The sequence below is a fragment of the Aphis gossypii genome, chromosome 1 (genome assembly GCF_020184175.1).
Source record: "Aphis gossypii isolate Hap1 chromosome 1, ASM2018417v2, whole genome shotgun sequence".
Classification (NCBI taxonomy): domain Eukaryota; kingdom Metazoa; phylum Arthropoda; class Insecta; order Hemiptera; family Aphididae; genus Aphis; species Aphis gossypii.
Genome location: NC_065530.1, coordinates 46,042,086 through 46,058,326, shown reverse-complemented (window position 1 = coordinate 46,058,326; position 16,241 = coordinate 46,042,086). Strand labels below are relative to the sequence as shown.

The window sequence follows — 16,241 nt, the reverse complement described above, 5'->3', positions numbered from 1 at the left end:
TTTTTTTTTTACAATTTTAAACATTTAAACATTTACATATAGGAATAAATTATATATGCTATATTTTTTTATCATTATAATTCAAAGTTTACGAATGTTGTTTTATAAAGATTTTAAATTGTGTAAAAAAGATATTGAAATTATGTTAATACTTTTGAGATGATTGTTTACTATTCATATAGAATTATTACGCATAATAGGCATAGTTATATTATTATATTATAACTCTCTTAGTATTATTTGATGATCGGGACCCCTGGTTATGGATATGTTATTATTGGTTAGATTACAAGTTACAAATGTTATGTGAATTAAACTTATTGATTATAATTTTTGCACCATTCCGGCACAAGAAAATATATAGGGTAGAATCTATGTATAATTTACTATACATACAGATATAACATGGGAATATTACAGTCATCGGAATAGGAATAAATTATATACAAATTTACATATTTTCAATCAAATAGTCGTGTTATATACATTAATTATTATTGTAAAATACAACTCACTATTTTAACCTAACGCCGTCACCTCTACGCGCGTTTCCGCCGAGTCAAAATAGCGACTCGTCTTACATCCGTCATAATAATAATTATCAAAAATATCCCACAATAGTATACATTACGTTTACCATCAAAACCATTGTATACCCAGGTAGGTATATTTTCGTCGGTCGAAGGCTAATATATTATTTCGACAGTTATGCAGGAAATGATGTTTACAATACACCAGAGTCATAAATTACAAATCTTGAATTGTCGAAGGAGGAAATAAATTGAGTTAGGTAGGTTAATGATGTTTACTATTAAGTCACGTATTTGAAGAGGGTTTACGGCTACGCTGTATTTAGTTTTTTGTTATTCATACCTACATCGTTAATTATTGTTTAGTATAATACTTTGTTATATTTATTAATCTACATTTATTGATCTCTTCTATGATATTGAGTAGAAATAAAATAAGTACGTAGTTTAATAGTAAATATTAAATTTAATATATTATTTCATTAAGTATCCTAATTATTATAACAAGTACCAACCTAATTATACATATTATTATACATTTTTTTTTATGATATTCTTTATTTTATAATATCATGGTAGATAGGAATGTAAATATACAAAGGTCAATATTATTCATAATATTTTACTCTAGAATTTAAATACATTATATATTTATCAATCAAGAAAATGTTTGCAATAAATATAATTTATTTACAAAACGATTAACAAAAATTAAAGATGTCTAAGCTTTAACTTATTTAACTATATAAAATGTAATTACATTTTTTTAAACTATGGTTGCGCAAGGAATAATCATTTTATCATAATCATCGACTTAATATATATTATTTATATATAATTGGGTTTTAGATACCATTAATTTTTGTTTTTGTGTAATATATTGGCACATATATTCAGGTATGTTCATACGTTCTGTGTATTATACCAATTAAAAATTTCATGATGAAAAATGTTGATAAAAAAATTAATATTAATTTAATTATATTTAATTTGGAAATAGAATTGAAATTACGCATTTCGGGTTTAGCTCCTCTAAAGCCAGCACCATTATAATCTTTTTGTGATATTGTTTTATAGTCAGATGCAAATAATTGATCTTCAATTGTTGTACAAACGCATTCACGATACCACACACAAAAACAGCGGTTGGCTTCGCTAATGAGAACGTGTCTCCAAGCCATTACTTTGTCCCATTTGTCCAATACTTGAACTATTTAAAATATGATTTAATTTTTACAATCGTACATTGTATTACTAGACGTTAAAGAAAATCATTTTACGTGTGCAATTAATATTGGACTTGATAAGTGGTCCATCAAACATAAAAACATGATTATGTCGATGAAAAGGTAAAATCAACACATCGCGGCTTTGAGTATCAGTACAGTTTTTTTTTGTACTTATTGGAAATTCTAATAACTGTACTTGGAATAATTTGGGCGTCATTCCAATATTATAAATTGCTGCAACTATTTTAGTTTGATCAGTTTTAGTTGCATCTGAATATATTTCTACAATTTCTATAAGAGACCTATAATATTAAAATATAAAATATATTATTATTAGTATTTGTACAATAATTTATACACACAATATTATCCAAATATATATTTTAGTCAACATTATTGCAATCAGTAGTAAAACTAAACACCATAAATAAATTAAGCTATGGGTTATGAAATTTACAATTAGAAATAACACTATAACAAATACTCAACTTTTGATACATTGTTGATCAAACAATAAATATATTATTGTTTATTTTAATAATTACTTAAGGTTAATTAAAAATATATTTTTAATATGAAAAGTTTAAGAATACCTTTTCAATTAAAAATGAATCTTTGAATGTTTGCTTTACCTAAATTCAAATTTAAATGTAATATATAGTTGTATATTATAAACTTACTATCTAAAAGTATGTATAGGTACAATATTGTGTATTAAAAGAGCATGAAGTTTTTAATATTTATACTAAGAGAAATATAATAATATAATTTATTGTATGATTTTATAAGCCATCTTAAACAGATTATTTATAACAAATTAACCATTGATACCATGTACGATTTAATTATTTGAAAAATCAATTTAATAATCTTATTATTAAACTGTTAGCATATTTTTTTTTATTATTAAATATATAAATATATTACCTTGTCGAAAGCACACTATTGTAATTCGTTTCTTTATGGATAAATAATTCACTGATATAATCCAATTCATAATGCAAATTTAACGTTTCGGTACCGTTAATATTTTCCATTATGTTTGCATCTTGTGGAAATTTCACAAAATTTTCTAAAAAATAACTTCCTGGAGTTTCTGACTCAATTGCATCCTTGTAATAATAAAGAATAATAAAATATCTTCTCATTTTTAATTTAAAGTAAACATTTAAAACCACTGTAGATTTTGGAATCAAATAATTGAATAATTGTATAGTAGTTGCATTTAGTATTTTAATTAATACATTTAGTAAAATACTCTATATATTTAAAACTATATCGATATGAATTACTTATTACTTACTATAGTCAACTATAAAATAATTTAATTACTAATCCTAATCCAAAAAAATATATTTTTTAAAACGCTCGAGTACTTTTTATAAATAATGTTTAATATATACCATATCTTGTTTCCACAAATGTGATGGTTGGTTATTCAAACAGCTAGATCTTTTCACTCCACATCTATTAGATTGTTTAAAGAATGCTTCATATGATACTCCAACTTTATTGCATTCATCACCTTTGATACTTATATTTTTTGCATTAACAATCAAATATTTTTTTGGATCGTCTAGAATATGTTTTATTAAATTTTTTTTTTTTTTTTCGTTATCTAATTAATATAAATATATTGTTTTTCACCTATTGCCTGTGGATTAACATGTTCAACTATAAATGACACTTTTTCTGGTATCAAAAGTCTATCATTGTTTATATCTAGACTATAGTATTGATCATCACCAAATGTTAAAGCTACATACTTTGCTTGCACAGTTGTCTCGTCATTTTCATAAGCTTGGTCATTGTTGCTTAACCTATTTTATTTTAGTTATTTTATTTCATAATATACTCAAATGATTCATTTATACTTAAATAGTGATTTTATACTACTTTCTGTGTGTTTTTTATAGTTAGTAAATCTTGATAAAATATTTTTTTTACATTGTTATTGTTCATATTTATTAAATTAAATAATGAAAAACTTGAAAATTTCATGGAAATGTTATGATTTTTGGGATTTAAGTTACATTTTAAAACACTTTTCATTTTAAGCGTTTATAAAATATCACTTAATTAACAAATATACTTTTTATACAATACTATATTATGTTTTTGCTTTTTAGTAATATTATTAGTAATAACCACTGTAAATAACTGTAGTAATGACTAATGACATAATATGATAATACTATAATAATAGGGGGTGTTAGAAATATCATAGTTTTTTTAGTAAATAAAATACGACTTTGTGAATTACTATAATAATATAAATAGTAGGTAATTTACCTAATTATGAAACAAATTATAACTTAAACATTTTTATTTTAATAATAGGTGGTTAGTTTTAAAAATGTAAAAACGTCATCTTAGCTGTAGTATAATTATTTATGTCTTCGAAAAAATTCATTATTTTATCGTTTACATTAATTGTTATAATCTTTTGACGTAATAGTAGAAAATAATTTTAATTTTAATTTTGAACACATATTTTTAAGAAAATTGTATTGTAGACAGAAGCATAATAGTATAATGGAGTGTTTACTTTGTGGAAAGTATAAATATGTTCTTATACCTATTCGATAATGACATATGTATGTTTAATGTTATATGATTATATTTATATTATTTATATTTATAAATATATGGTGACTGAAAGAAATCTGACGGTTTTAGGTTTTAACTACATTCAGGGTGATAGACATTACATACCCAACATAATCTATCATAATTGACAAATGTTTAAAATTACATGTTATAATTATAAACAACTTTGAGTATTGAATTTCAATTTTTAGTGACAATTAATAACTGAATACTATTCATTTTAAAAACGTCGGGTTTCTATCGGTCATCATTTTATTATAGCCATATGGGCTTATACATACCCTAGGTATGTGACAAATAATTTTATGTAGTGTTTTTAGAAACGACAAATGCTCACTTGACTTTGGAAATTATTTTCTTGTATAACGGTATGGTATTATCCCTTGTATACTTTTCATAAACACTTATTGTAACCGAATGACGGTATGACGCAGATTCCAACTTATTTACTTTGTACCTGCTAGACACAGGAATTATATCATATCGAATGTCGATAAATCATAGACACAAACATAATATATTATACTGATCCAACCATAAATCACTGAATTCCAAACAATGACTGCTTTCGTGGTACCGATACGCTTCGTCGACATATTCTGGCGTATTTGTGGAGTCACAGTTTTGGCCCCCTCGTATTTGTTCCCTATAAGTATGTGATGATTCTGTATTGTGTGTGAATTCTGAAATTATCTTGTCGTCTGAGTCAAGATTGTCTACTGTTCGACTGATCAGCATTTCGATGTCTTCATTTAACGCATTCTTTGAGTGGACAACGTGCTTAAACCGGCTTCGTCCTTGACAGTCGTTCATTTGCCTCTTGATATTGACTGCAATATTACAAGAACAACAAAACCCCTAAAAAAAAAAAAAAACCAAATATATATATAAATGTATAAATTTCTATTAAATATATTAGTGTCATAATATTATAAGAAGTAGATTTCGTCGTATACTTCACTATATTGCATTGGGGTTACTTTCCCCGCCATCGTTGCATTACAACTTGATCGTTTTAAGTCTGCGTAGCAACCAGGATAATGTTTGGTTGAGTCCTTGTTGAACACCATTTCCTTTACTTCAGAATTGACCATCTGATAATACACAAAAATAACATTAAAAGTATATACATAAGTATGAGTAAACATTTCAATTCCATAAGCTAACCTTTAAGTGTTTAAGTTTGTACGATTCCAGTACTTCGTCTTGTTGAATCACTACTACGTAAGGGTTTATGAGCTTACTCACTTTGTCTGTTACAGCATCCAAAACGTGATCAATGATTACCACTTGATCTTTCGAAAAATATTCCTTTACACAATAATATAGAAATCGGTACTTAAAAAGTGTTTTAGTGGTATTTACTAGTGTTTTGTAAAAAGGATAAATAGATTCGAACCTTTCCGTGGAAGGAATGATAACAATTATTATAATGTATTTATAATTTATACACATTGTATAATTGTAAATAATATCATTAGTTTAATGTAAGTACGTTTATATTATATAATAATATTTTTAATATGGATATTTTTTAAAGGTAAACAACTAGGTACTTTATTTTAAAAAGTATTAACGTTTTTTTTTAAATTTATCATAATAATCATAATTATATTTTCACTATTTTTATCGTTATCATTTTTTAAGTTTTTAGTTTTTGAATGTGGATTAAATTTTATAATAAAGATTCAAAAAAAAATTTCTTAGAATCGAGTTTTACAAAAGCGACTAATATATTATTATAATATTTAAATGCTCGGACTCCATAAAGTACCTACTCAATTGGAGAATTTGTGAAACGATATTTTACCTGAGTGTTTTTTTTTAACCAAACGGTTATGTAGATTCCTTTGGTTTTAATGTTATTTCGGTTTTTAATATTATTTGTACGAATGGGACTTCTTTTTAAATTGTTTAATTCTTCTCGATATTGCATATTAAATGGTGTTATAATTGCTTGAAGTTTAGTTTGAATTTCTTTAGTTTCACATTTGTGTTGAAGTGATGTGCTTATGATTAAAACCGCAAATAAAATGCACTGATACATTTTCTGGATTTTTTAATTTATATACAACTACCAATTCAGTACAATACACGATGCAACGAAATTGTATAAATAATGAAGAAATCTAAATGGTAGACAACCATCGTTTTATTGCTTGGACCATAAAATAATTGAAAGTGATTTAACATCACGTATTATTAAGTATAATATAATACGAAACGTAGATACCGCAAGTATGGCACGACGAAAATATGTTTTTATATCGTTTCCTGAAAAATAAAAATTTTTTACTCGTCATATTTCACAAAAGTTTTATAATTAATATACTTTAAATATTAATGTTTAGGAAGCCGACTTCTGCGTGTTACAGACATGCATTATAGTATTATATCAAATTTGAATTCAGAAGAACTACTTGCACGTGAAATATCATAGTAAGTTTATTAACGTACTGGATTCTTACATTACAGCTTTTATATAGTTAAGATTTGAGAAAATGAACTTATTATCGAATTTATTGATGAGAATAAACATAGAGCCCGTGTGAAGTTTTTTCTTATCTTTATTTAAAAAAAGAAATTTAAGAAAAACTTGAATTACTTATATGAGTAATGACTATATAATGAGTATACTCATAAATGATTTTAAAAGTGAGAAGATAACTCTTCGCTCGATAGTTACGTAATATTATACCATTCATCTCTGAAAATCCGATAATCAATACATTTTGGTTTAATATATTATAATAAAAGTGTAAATCATATAAATTGCAATAAGAATCCGGTTCGTAGATTTGTTAGTATAATAATATGTAAACCGGAGACTGCAACAGCAGCGCGGGCACAAAGTCCTCTTAAGTAGTTAGGTCCATTTCGAATGGATCAAAATTTTTTTTTATTTTTTTTTCACCGCGCAACTGCGTAGAAGTCGACTTACGAACGATAATGTCTGACGTCAAATAAATAAATAAAAAAAAAAAAATCGTATTACATATTATTATTATTATCATGTGCATTATATATTATTATATAGGAGGAAGTCGTGCGCGTTTAGGCGCGGGACGGCTGCAGGGGCTAACCCACGCGCGGTCGTCGAGATCGCCGCCACCGCCACCGCGTGAGCTGGGAATCCGGTAGCCGGTTCGTGTCATTGTTTATGCAAATGCGCGAGACCGCAAGTGGACGACGACGACGACGACACCTCCACCCGCCCAGCACCGAGGTCGAGTGCCACCGTCGCCGCCGCAGTAGTTTTCTTTGAATCGTATATTATTTGTATATGCGGACCGTATAATAATTCACTCGGACGTTTTATATATATTTGTGCGACTTCTATGCTGCGCGTGTTTGTATTCCTTTTTTTCCATTATTTTTCAGTCTTTCCATCGTATTATTATTATTATTTGTATACCTTCGCGACCATTGTTCGCGCGCGCGCCCGAGTCTCTTCTTCGTTTAGTCTTTTCTATATGTAATATAATAATATACACGCGCGCGGTTTTATTATTATTTATATATTTTTTTTTCGCTTTACTTTCCGCGTCTCCGCCGCAACGGCGTTTTTTCCTCTCCTCCTCGGTCCACGCCATAACATTATCTTCTCTAGTCCTCCCTTCCGAGCGCCCACGAGGAATTCTCTCGTATATTATTATGTGCTGCGACTATAATACTTACACACATATATAATATTATACGTACAGCGTACCTGCGGTATACGACACGACGTGTGCGCATAAACGAATTCGCACGAACGCAGTTCTTATGTGTACTTCTATATGATATTTTATTATTGCGCGTTCCCTCTGTCCTTCCTCCACCCCTAAGCAGTGTGTACTCTTCACCGCTGACAATCGCAGTCCCGGATCGCCACTGCCGCGCGGAATCAGCGCTCACGTATGATAATATAAATATTTATATTACAATGTACAGATGATGCTGCTATTGCTACTATTATGTCTCTCGTGTGATATTCGCCGTACCCACACGCATTACTGAACTCATTTGGCGGGTTGCTGCGTATAATAAGTATGTACCGACCGCGGTAACGGTAACGCTCGCTGCTGCACGACTACCGCGAAAACACGACGGTTATAATATGTAGGTACGCGAGCACGGAACTATTATTATTATTATTATTATTATATTCGTCGTTTAGTGATGATGATGATGATGACGATATATGTGTGCCGTATTGTGTGCTCCTCACCATACCATGGATTTCAAAATGTGCAACACTATAGTTTTTGAGATTATATACTTTTTTTAACTTTTAGTTTTTACATCGATAAAAAAATTGTTCTTATGGGTGAAATACAGCATTTAGGAATCGATATAGGAAGTAATTATGTATGTAGCTCATAAATTCACTATTTAAATGAAAATAAAAAAAACTATAGTAACTGCAGGTCAACTATAATAATGTAGGTACGCGTTATTAAAATGACAAATGATTAGAATATTTATAAACATTTCACTTTGAACAATTCAAGATGAAGTTCTATACGATTCATGTTAAGGTTTCAGTATGTTTAATTACCTATTGTATAATAATATTATATGTATATCCTATTATATTATTAGGTATAATAAGAAAAAAATCATATCCATTGCACGTTTATGAATAAATTCACAGAAGTTGTATGTTTGATAAAAAAAATTGTACATTTGTTTAAAATATATTGTGGGGACATTCTATGTAGTATGTACCTACTAGAAAATTATGCATCGAAACTTATATGAACTTAATAATATTAACATTTTAATTTAGTAAATTTCTCAAATAAAATCTCGGAAAATTATTGAAACATTATTTATACAATTTTATTGTTGTGTCATTTAAATTTTTTTTCTAAAACTTTTTATTAAATACTACTTATAATTTCCATATCCATATTATGCGTGATATTATATATTTCATCGTAATACGTATTTTAAATATACGACTCAATTTAATACGGTTATTTCAACATGAAAAATGTTAAACATTTACCATTGAAAGAGTACCTCCATTTAGTTCACCGTAAATCTGCATCTACCTACATAGGTAATTATATTATGTATACCTAATGGTCACTACGATATATTATTTTACAGCTACTGCAGCGCTAGGCACTTAATTGATATATTTATTTTACGGTCGACTGTTATACGTTTTTCGGAGTATAATAATATAACACTGAAGCCCATGTTAAATCCTTCAACGGGACCGTAATGACCATACCTCCACAAGTGTGGAGTAAAAAAAAAAAAAAAACCGTCGTACGTGTATATATAATAATATCACGTATAGTATAGTTACGTCTACTACAATTATAATAATTAATAAGTACACGTCACGTCGTTCAACAAAATAATATATTATACGATATGGGCAACGTACCTACACACATTCACGTCGGGTATTATACGATGTACCTACCTATACATTACTACCGTCCCATCAGACGAGCACAAATTATATCGACGTACGATATATATACGTGTATATTTTGGTAAGTATACATGAGGATTTGAGACCGACGACGGTAAAACGCCTGCTTATATAATACGCAATAAGTATAATAACAACGTATAATATACGTCGTCGCAGTAGTCGTATCATCTATATTATAATATAGTATTATAGCGGTAGTCGTCAAAATGCGCGAGCGGGCAATTATCGTTATTTATTGTTTCTGGTAATAGTGCGATGCATGTACCTGGCTACAGTCGTCATAGGTACCTATATGTTATATTGGTACCTACCCATAATTATTAATTCTATACAACATAATATATATATATCGAGTTACGTCCTCTGAAATCACGAAGAAAACCGGTAGTAAAATATTGAGCCGAGCAGTGAAAATATTTTCCCTGTAATAAAATTTGACGACATTTTCGCGTCCTCTATATATTACATTACAAACACGACCCTTTTATTACGGAGGTGATGAGGTGTCATTAAAATCAACCGGTTGAGCGGGGGTGTGTTATGATAATCGTGGACGCTCAAGGGTATGTAATAATAATAATAATAATAATAATAGTCATACGAATGTCGAACATAACGAAATGAGTCAGATTACCGATTTAGAAAATCACTTATTAACGCGGTGAAAACAAAATATATAATAAAATATACTGGATAGGTAATATTATATTAACATTATAATATGTATAGTGTATAGCTAATATTAATAACCTGCAGCTGCGAACTCGAAAAAACGTGACGAACGATTAAGCAATATGATCATAAATATACTGATAAATAATAATATTACTTACTTGATAATCATTAGTAAAAAATAAAACATCGTAATAATTATGATAACGTCCATAGTTGTGTAGTATGTCAAAAACCAATAGATCTATTATGACGATTCAGAGTAATTCAGTAAATAGTATCCATAGATACCTGCTACTACCTTTAATATAGGTATTAACTTAATTTAATATTTCCTACCAAAAACCCATTAATCATTATTACAATATTATTATGAATGTACATATAATACTACACTTTAGATATGTTTATTTTTTTTTTAAATTAAGTACATGTATTTTTTTTAAATTTCACGTTCAATCACTTCAATCTACTATTAATATTTATTATACATTTTATCAAATAGGAGTAATCCTTATTATTTCAAATACTTATAAACTCTAATAGTAATAATACATATTAAAAACATAAATAAAGCTGAAAGAATAGATAAGACTAGTTATTAGATAAATTAGGTATAGATTTGACGGTAAGTCACAGTAGAAGATAGGTATACAATATACAAAATATATTATATAATATACAAATTAATGCTTAAAATATTACTCAAGCAGTTAAGTATTATGGATAAAACTTTATCAATTGTTATTTAAAATTTGTTTCTATCACAATATCGCGAGACAATTAAAGCTTAGACTTTACGCAGAGTGTTCGTAATATTTTAACGAATACGATAATGTTTTAAAACGTATTTTGAAAATTTTAATACACCCAATATGTAAGCTATAAATTATATTATTAATTTATTAATTAAAAAAATATATTAGGTTGATTATTACTATAGTTAACGTTTTACCGTCGATGAAGAAATAAGACTGTAATTGACTTTTGCTTAAAGTCGTTCAAAGTCTTTTCACCGTATTAGTCGTTATGAAGAATCGTTTTGAAAACATATATAGGTACATCGTGCATCTATAATATTGTTAAGTATATAATAATATGATAACATGACAGTAAACGGTCCGAACGGCCGCGCGCCGGCTGCGGGCAGCGAACCGAATCACATATACATATTTTTTATTGTTTCAAACGTTTAATGTAATATTTTATATCTTTTAGATTATTATCGTTGGCGTAGCATATACATATATATATACATGTTCTAAGTAGGTACATCATATGATGTATAATACCATGACTATTACTCACGGAAAACAGTCCAATTTGATTTTGCGGCATTAAAAAATTGAGCTGTCAGACCGTTATTTAATTTCATAATCCCATATACGTATAATATATAAATATATACGATATGATATGTGTGTATGACTGAGCCCTGCGTGGGAATCACCTATACGGCACGAAAATCCTATATGACACGCTTGTCTCGGCGCGCGGCAGCGGCACAGTGTTTCTTTATAATATCAATTTTTTTTTTTTTTTTCATTTCATTTAACTTTTACGAAATATAACAACAACGATAATAGTAATAGTAATCATAATCATAAAAAGGCTTGCCACTCTCCGACATAAAAATCGTCGTAATAATACTCTGCGCATATATATAAAAAGTGTGCACGCGCATGTGAATGCATGCATGTGTGTGTGTGTGTGTGTAGAGCGGTGCGGCCGTCTTGCCCGACGGGGTTCCAAAACGGCCGAGCTACCACCCGCAGCTAACAATTAACCCCGCCCTGTGGAAGAAACGAAGAAAAAAGAAATAGTAGCCACCGCGCGTACGGGCCTCCGATCGCGAACGGGCCTCCGAGGCGATGTTATATTATGCTCACTCTCTTTTTTTTACAAATGTAGGTATTTATTTATTATTAGTTATTTTTTTTTTCGCCCCGTCTTGGGTATTATGCGTTCGAGCGGGCCCGCGCCGCGCGGGAGTGAAAAAATAGCTGTCAATAAAACACGCGGAGGACCTGTTGTGTATGAGGAAAACAAGGAACTCTTAGGGGCTCGACCGCAATTCCTCAGTCTAGACACATAAATCTAATTAAACATATTGTGTTTTCTGGTACGGTCAAACAGAAAAGGGGAAAATATCGTGTACGTAGGTATAGGCGTCTAGCTATGTGTATGCGATGTGTAATAAAGCTGCTAGGCGCGCGTTTATTTGGAAATTAATAGGCATATACCGATTATCCATCTGACGGACCGTTATCGTTTTTCAATTTACAATAAAATCAATTTCATACGCAGTTCCAAAAAACTCAACCAGAAATCTATACACAAATATATAGTGTACGTGCATTATACAACGGTGTTTATCGTTACACGAGTGCGCAACATTGGTTTGTTCTTTAAGTCTTCACAAAATAAAATCGTTTTTGATATAACTATACTATATATAATCTAAAATATAAAATTGTTAGCTTATCTTCCGGCCTTTGTATGGCGTGCACTGACTAGAGACTAGCAGTCGATATAAATTTCACTTTAGAAGTTTCTAAGTCGCCGTTGATAAGTTGTTTGGATTTTTTTTGAAGTTATACTTACATGGTGTGCTCTGTAGCAACCAATCAATCGGTATACGTCTGCATCAATACCATATAAGTAAATATCCATTTCTCGTATACATCTGACGGTTTTTATTCACTGCGAGCCACGTCTTTTCGGAAATCACTGCATTTCACTTGGGTTGTGTGTCACGTCGCTGTCGTTAGACATAAAAAAAAACTACGGACAGTTCCTGTTTGTCCTGAGGTGTCAATAATACACACCGAGAAAGTACATTTATGGGGCAAACGATGCAATACTGATTTCTTTTTTTGAAAGTTCTATTTTGTCAAAATAAATGGGTCCGAACACCTGTAAAATATACAAGAAGCTTTTGAGGTTTCAAAAAAAACTTATGCAATGGAAATACATCGTAACAAAATAAAATAACACATTCAATATAAGTACCTATATAATAATTGAACGAACTTAAATAATAATAAATTCTCAATGAATTAATTTTAGATTATTAATTATTGTATACCTTGCATTGAATTGACAATTTAATATAACTGAATTAAGAATATTTAATATACAATGTTGTATAAAATATATGTCATGTTTTATTAAATAAGATATTATGCTTTTATAAATATCAGTTATTGGATTCTAAATACTATAGTATAATAAAGTAGTATATTATTATATTATTAGTCTAAGTAACAACAATTAAATATTAACTTGTTTTATTTATTGGGTTTTTTACACACTTTTTCAGTACTTAAACTTTAAATTTAATGTTAATAATTATGGATTTTTCAAAAATATGTTCTAAAAAAAATGGCTGAAATAAATAAAAATTATGGATAAAGATGGTTTAGTCACCAATTGTTTTTAAATAATTTATAAATGATAGTACATAGATATTTGAATACCAAATAGGTACTTACGATTATTTAATAACAAAAAAAAATATAAGTAGGTACTTAAATCAAATAAATGAAACAATTATGGATAATGCAATTCAACATGTGCTGTGATCGTTTTTTATACAGTGCCACGATAGTAGGTATAATATTATACTCGTATAAATCATAAATATATAAATCATTTTTTATACGGGTATTTTTTTCTTTACACATCTAAATTAAAATACTATTTGATTTAGGTATTGGTGCTATAATGCTACTCAAATGCAGTTTTGTCAACGTATGTAACATATATTATAAAAACAAATAAACCAACTACTATATATTTAAATTACAAAAATATTACTAACAATAATCTATACAATTATGTATGTGAAAAATTAACATAAATTAGTATTTTAGAATTTTTCTAAATTTTTTAACTCAAAAAATGATCAATTTTAAGATATCGATTTGTGTTACATATAAGAATGCTATATTAATACAGTAATATTAAAATATTGATGCTCCTAATTTGTATTTCATACAGCATTACTTGCCTGAAGATTCATCAAAGTACATATTTTAAACCATAATATTTTGTGGTCATACGTTATCATCATCGTCCGAGATTCCGATAGGACTCACAAATAGTCTGTATATATATATAAAAAAAAAAAATCATTAAATAAATAAAAACTTCTTAACTATATAAAATCTTAACTTTATATTGTATTTCCAACAATGTTTTCATACACATAATAATAACAATGTTCGTGTGTGTATTGTGTACAAAATAACATATAATAATGCTGTTTTTATGTTATTTTTATTCTTGTTATTTCACTATGTTATGTAAAACGAGTTTTAAATCAATTTATTATATTATTATTATTATTATTATGAAACACTACGCATCTCAGAAATCGATAACCAATAAAATGATATGTAAAACAAATTTGCAGACACCGCGACGCAGCGATAATAAATATAATAACATTATACACTCATCGTTGTATAATAATAATAATAATAATACTGTTTGTTCGCCGGTCGTGTTTTATTAACAGCGTACACATAACCTACATATATCGTCGTAATAATATAATATATTATATCGGTAGATTTATATGCGACGAATATGTCGTTTCTCCATTTACGCGTATAAATATATTACACACGCGTTATATTATATTGTGTGCAGTGCGTGTAATAGTCTTTGGAACAGCTTTTCATACCGCGGTTAACGTCAAATAATGTTGTTTCAATGAACGCATCGCGTTATTATATTATATGTGTTTTTTTTTCTCTCGGCGGCACCGGATGATGGTGTTCGCGGCGGATAAAATGATGGACACATATGCGACGATTTACGGTTTGCAAAATATACATTTATAGGTAGGTATATATTATATATTATACATACGATATACCTCTATACGGTGGTGAGTGTATTATGCTCGTATGATATTATAGGTACATAATAACTACACAGGATTCCGACTCGTACACGTTCCTTTCGTGTCTTGCCCGTAAGGTTAAATAATACGTCGATAATTATGATAGCGCGCGTTTATACGGTACGTAGGTATAATATAGTATTTAGGCGTGACACTTATAGGTATTGCGTTTGACAACGATCGGGGTTGTAGGTTTAACGCTCTATAATTATTGAAGTACTCGTATACGAATATATTGTATTGGTAAATACATAAAAACGATATGCAGTAGTTAAAAAATGAAAAATATCTATTATACAGTTATTACGTATCAGCTGCTATATTTTGTATGATGAAATCCGAAACGCCTAATTGAATATTTTTAATTTTATGTTATGTTGCTGCGTCTGCTATTATCGTATTATTAGTAGGGACGTCTTAATGAAAATTCATAACTCAATGAATTCCGTATTACCATATTAATTCCTTCTATAATTCTATATTCAGTTAAAATTAATGAGGAAAAAATCACGCAAACGCTTTAAATTCATACATCCATGTATCACACCATTCTAACATTAGCTGCTTAGTAAATCACAAAGTGAAAAACTAGATTTTTCAAAAAGATTTATGTTCTAAAACCACAAAAAAATATTTTACGATTTGAATACGATTGATAATTTATGTGGATATAGGTATAGAAAAACAACAAATACTTCGCAGGTGCATCGTATAGGTAAGTATTAACTTATAGTTTACTTCACCAATGTTCCATGATTGTACCACAATAACATTATTATGTTCTATCTTGCGTAGTTCATTAATTAATTATTATACATCTGTACTCATTGAGCTGAAAATGCGATATCTCC

General features: G+C 28.7%; 1 protein-coding gene across 2 annotated transcripts; it reads right to left on the bottom strand.

Moving 5' to 3' along the window:
* Positions 1-1,316: 1,316 nt before the first annotated feature.
* On the bottom strand, positions 1,317-10,729 carry LOC126549326 (hapless 2-like). 2 transcript variants are annotated; one of them, XM_050198160.1, is made up of 11 exons: positions 10,640-10,729; positions 6,180-6,643; positions 5,537-5,680; positions 5,326-5,463; positions 4,905-5,227; positions 4,707-4,829; positions 3,407-3,579; positions 3,163-3,335; positions 2,687-2,871; positions 1,811-2,061; positions 1,317-1,740 (listed from the first exon to the last, which is right to left on the bottom strand). In XM_050198160.1, exons 2-11 carry the CDS (start codon positions 6,414-6,416, stop codon positions 1,424-1,426), a joined length of 2,064 nt encoding a protein of 687 aa, XP_050054117.1. In that variant the 5' UTR covers positions 6,417-6,643; positions 10,640-10,729; the 3' UTR covers positions 1,317-1,423. The 2 variants fall into 2 exon arrangements, with proteins under 2 accessions (XP_050054117.1, XP_050054118.1); XM_050198161.1 differs by having other exon boundaries at positions 4,707-4,826.
* Positions 10,730-16,241: the final 5,512 nt, after the last annotated feature.

What these genes read in the sequence shown, in the direction of transcription:
- LOC126549326 (XM_050198160.1), bottom strand. Translation starts at nt 6,416, where the DNA reads ATGTATCAGTGCATTTTATTTGCGGTTTTAATCATAAGCACATCACTT. An exon ending in ATTTGTGGAAACAAGATATG is followed by an intron (nt 2,872 to 3,162) that starts GTATATATTAAA and finishes TATTATTACAAG; the next exon opens with GATGCAATTGAGTCAGAAAC. An exon ending in GTCCAATATTAATTGCACAC is followed by an intron (nt 1,741 to 1,810) that starts GTAAAATGATTT and finishes TATTTTAAATAG; the next exon opens with TTCAAGTATTGGACAAATGG.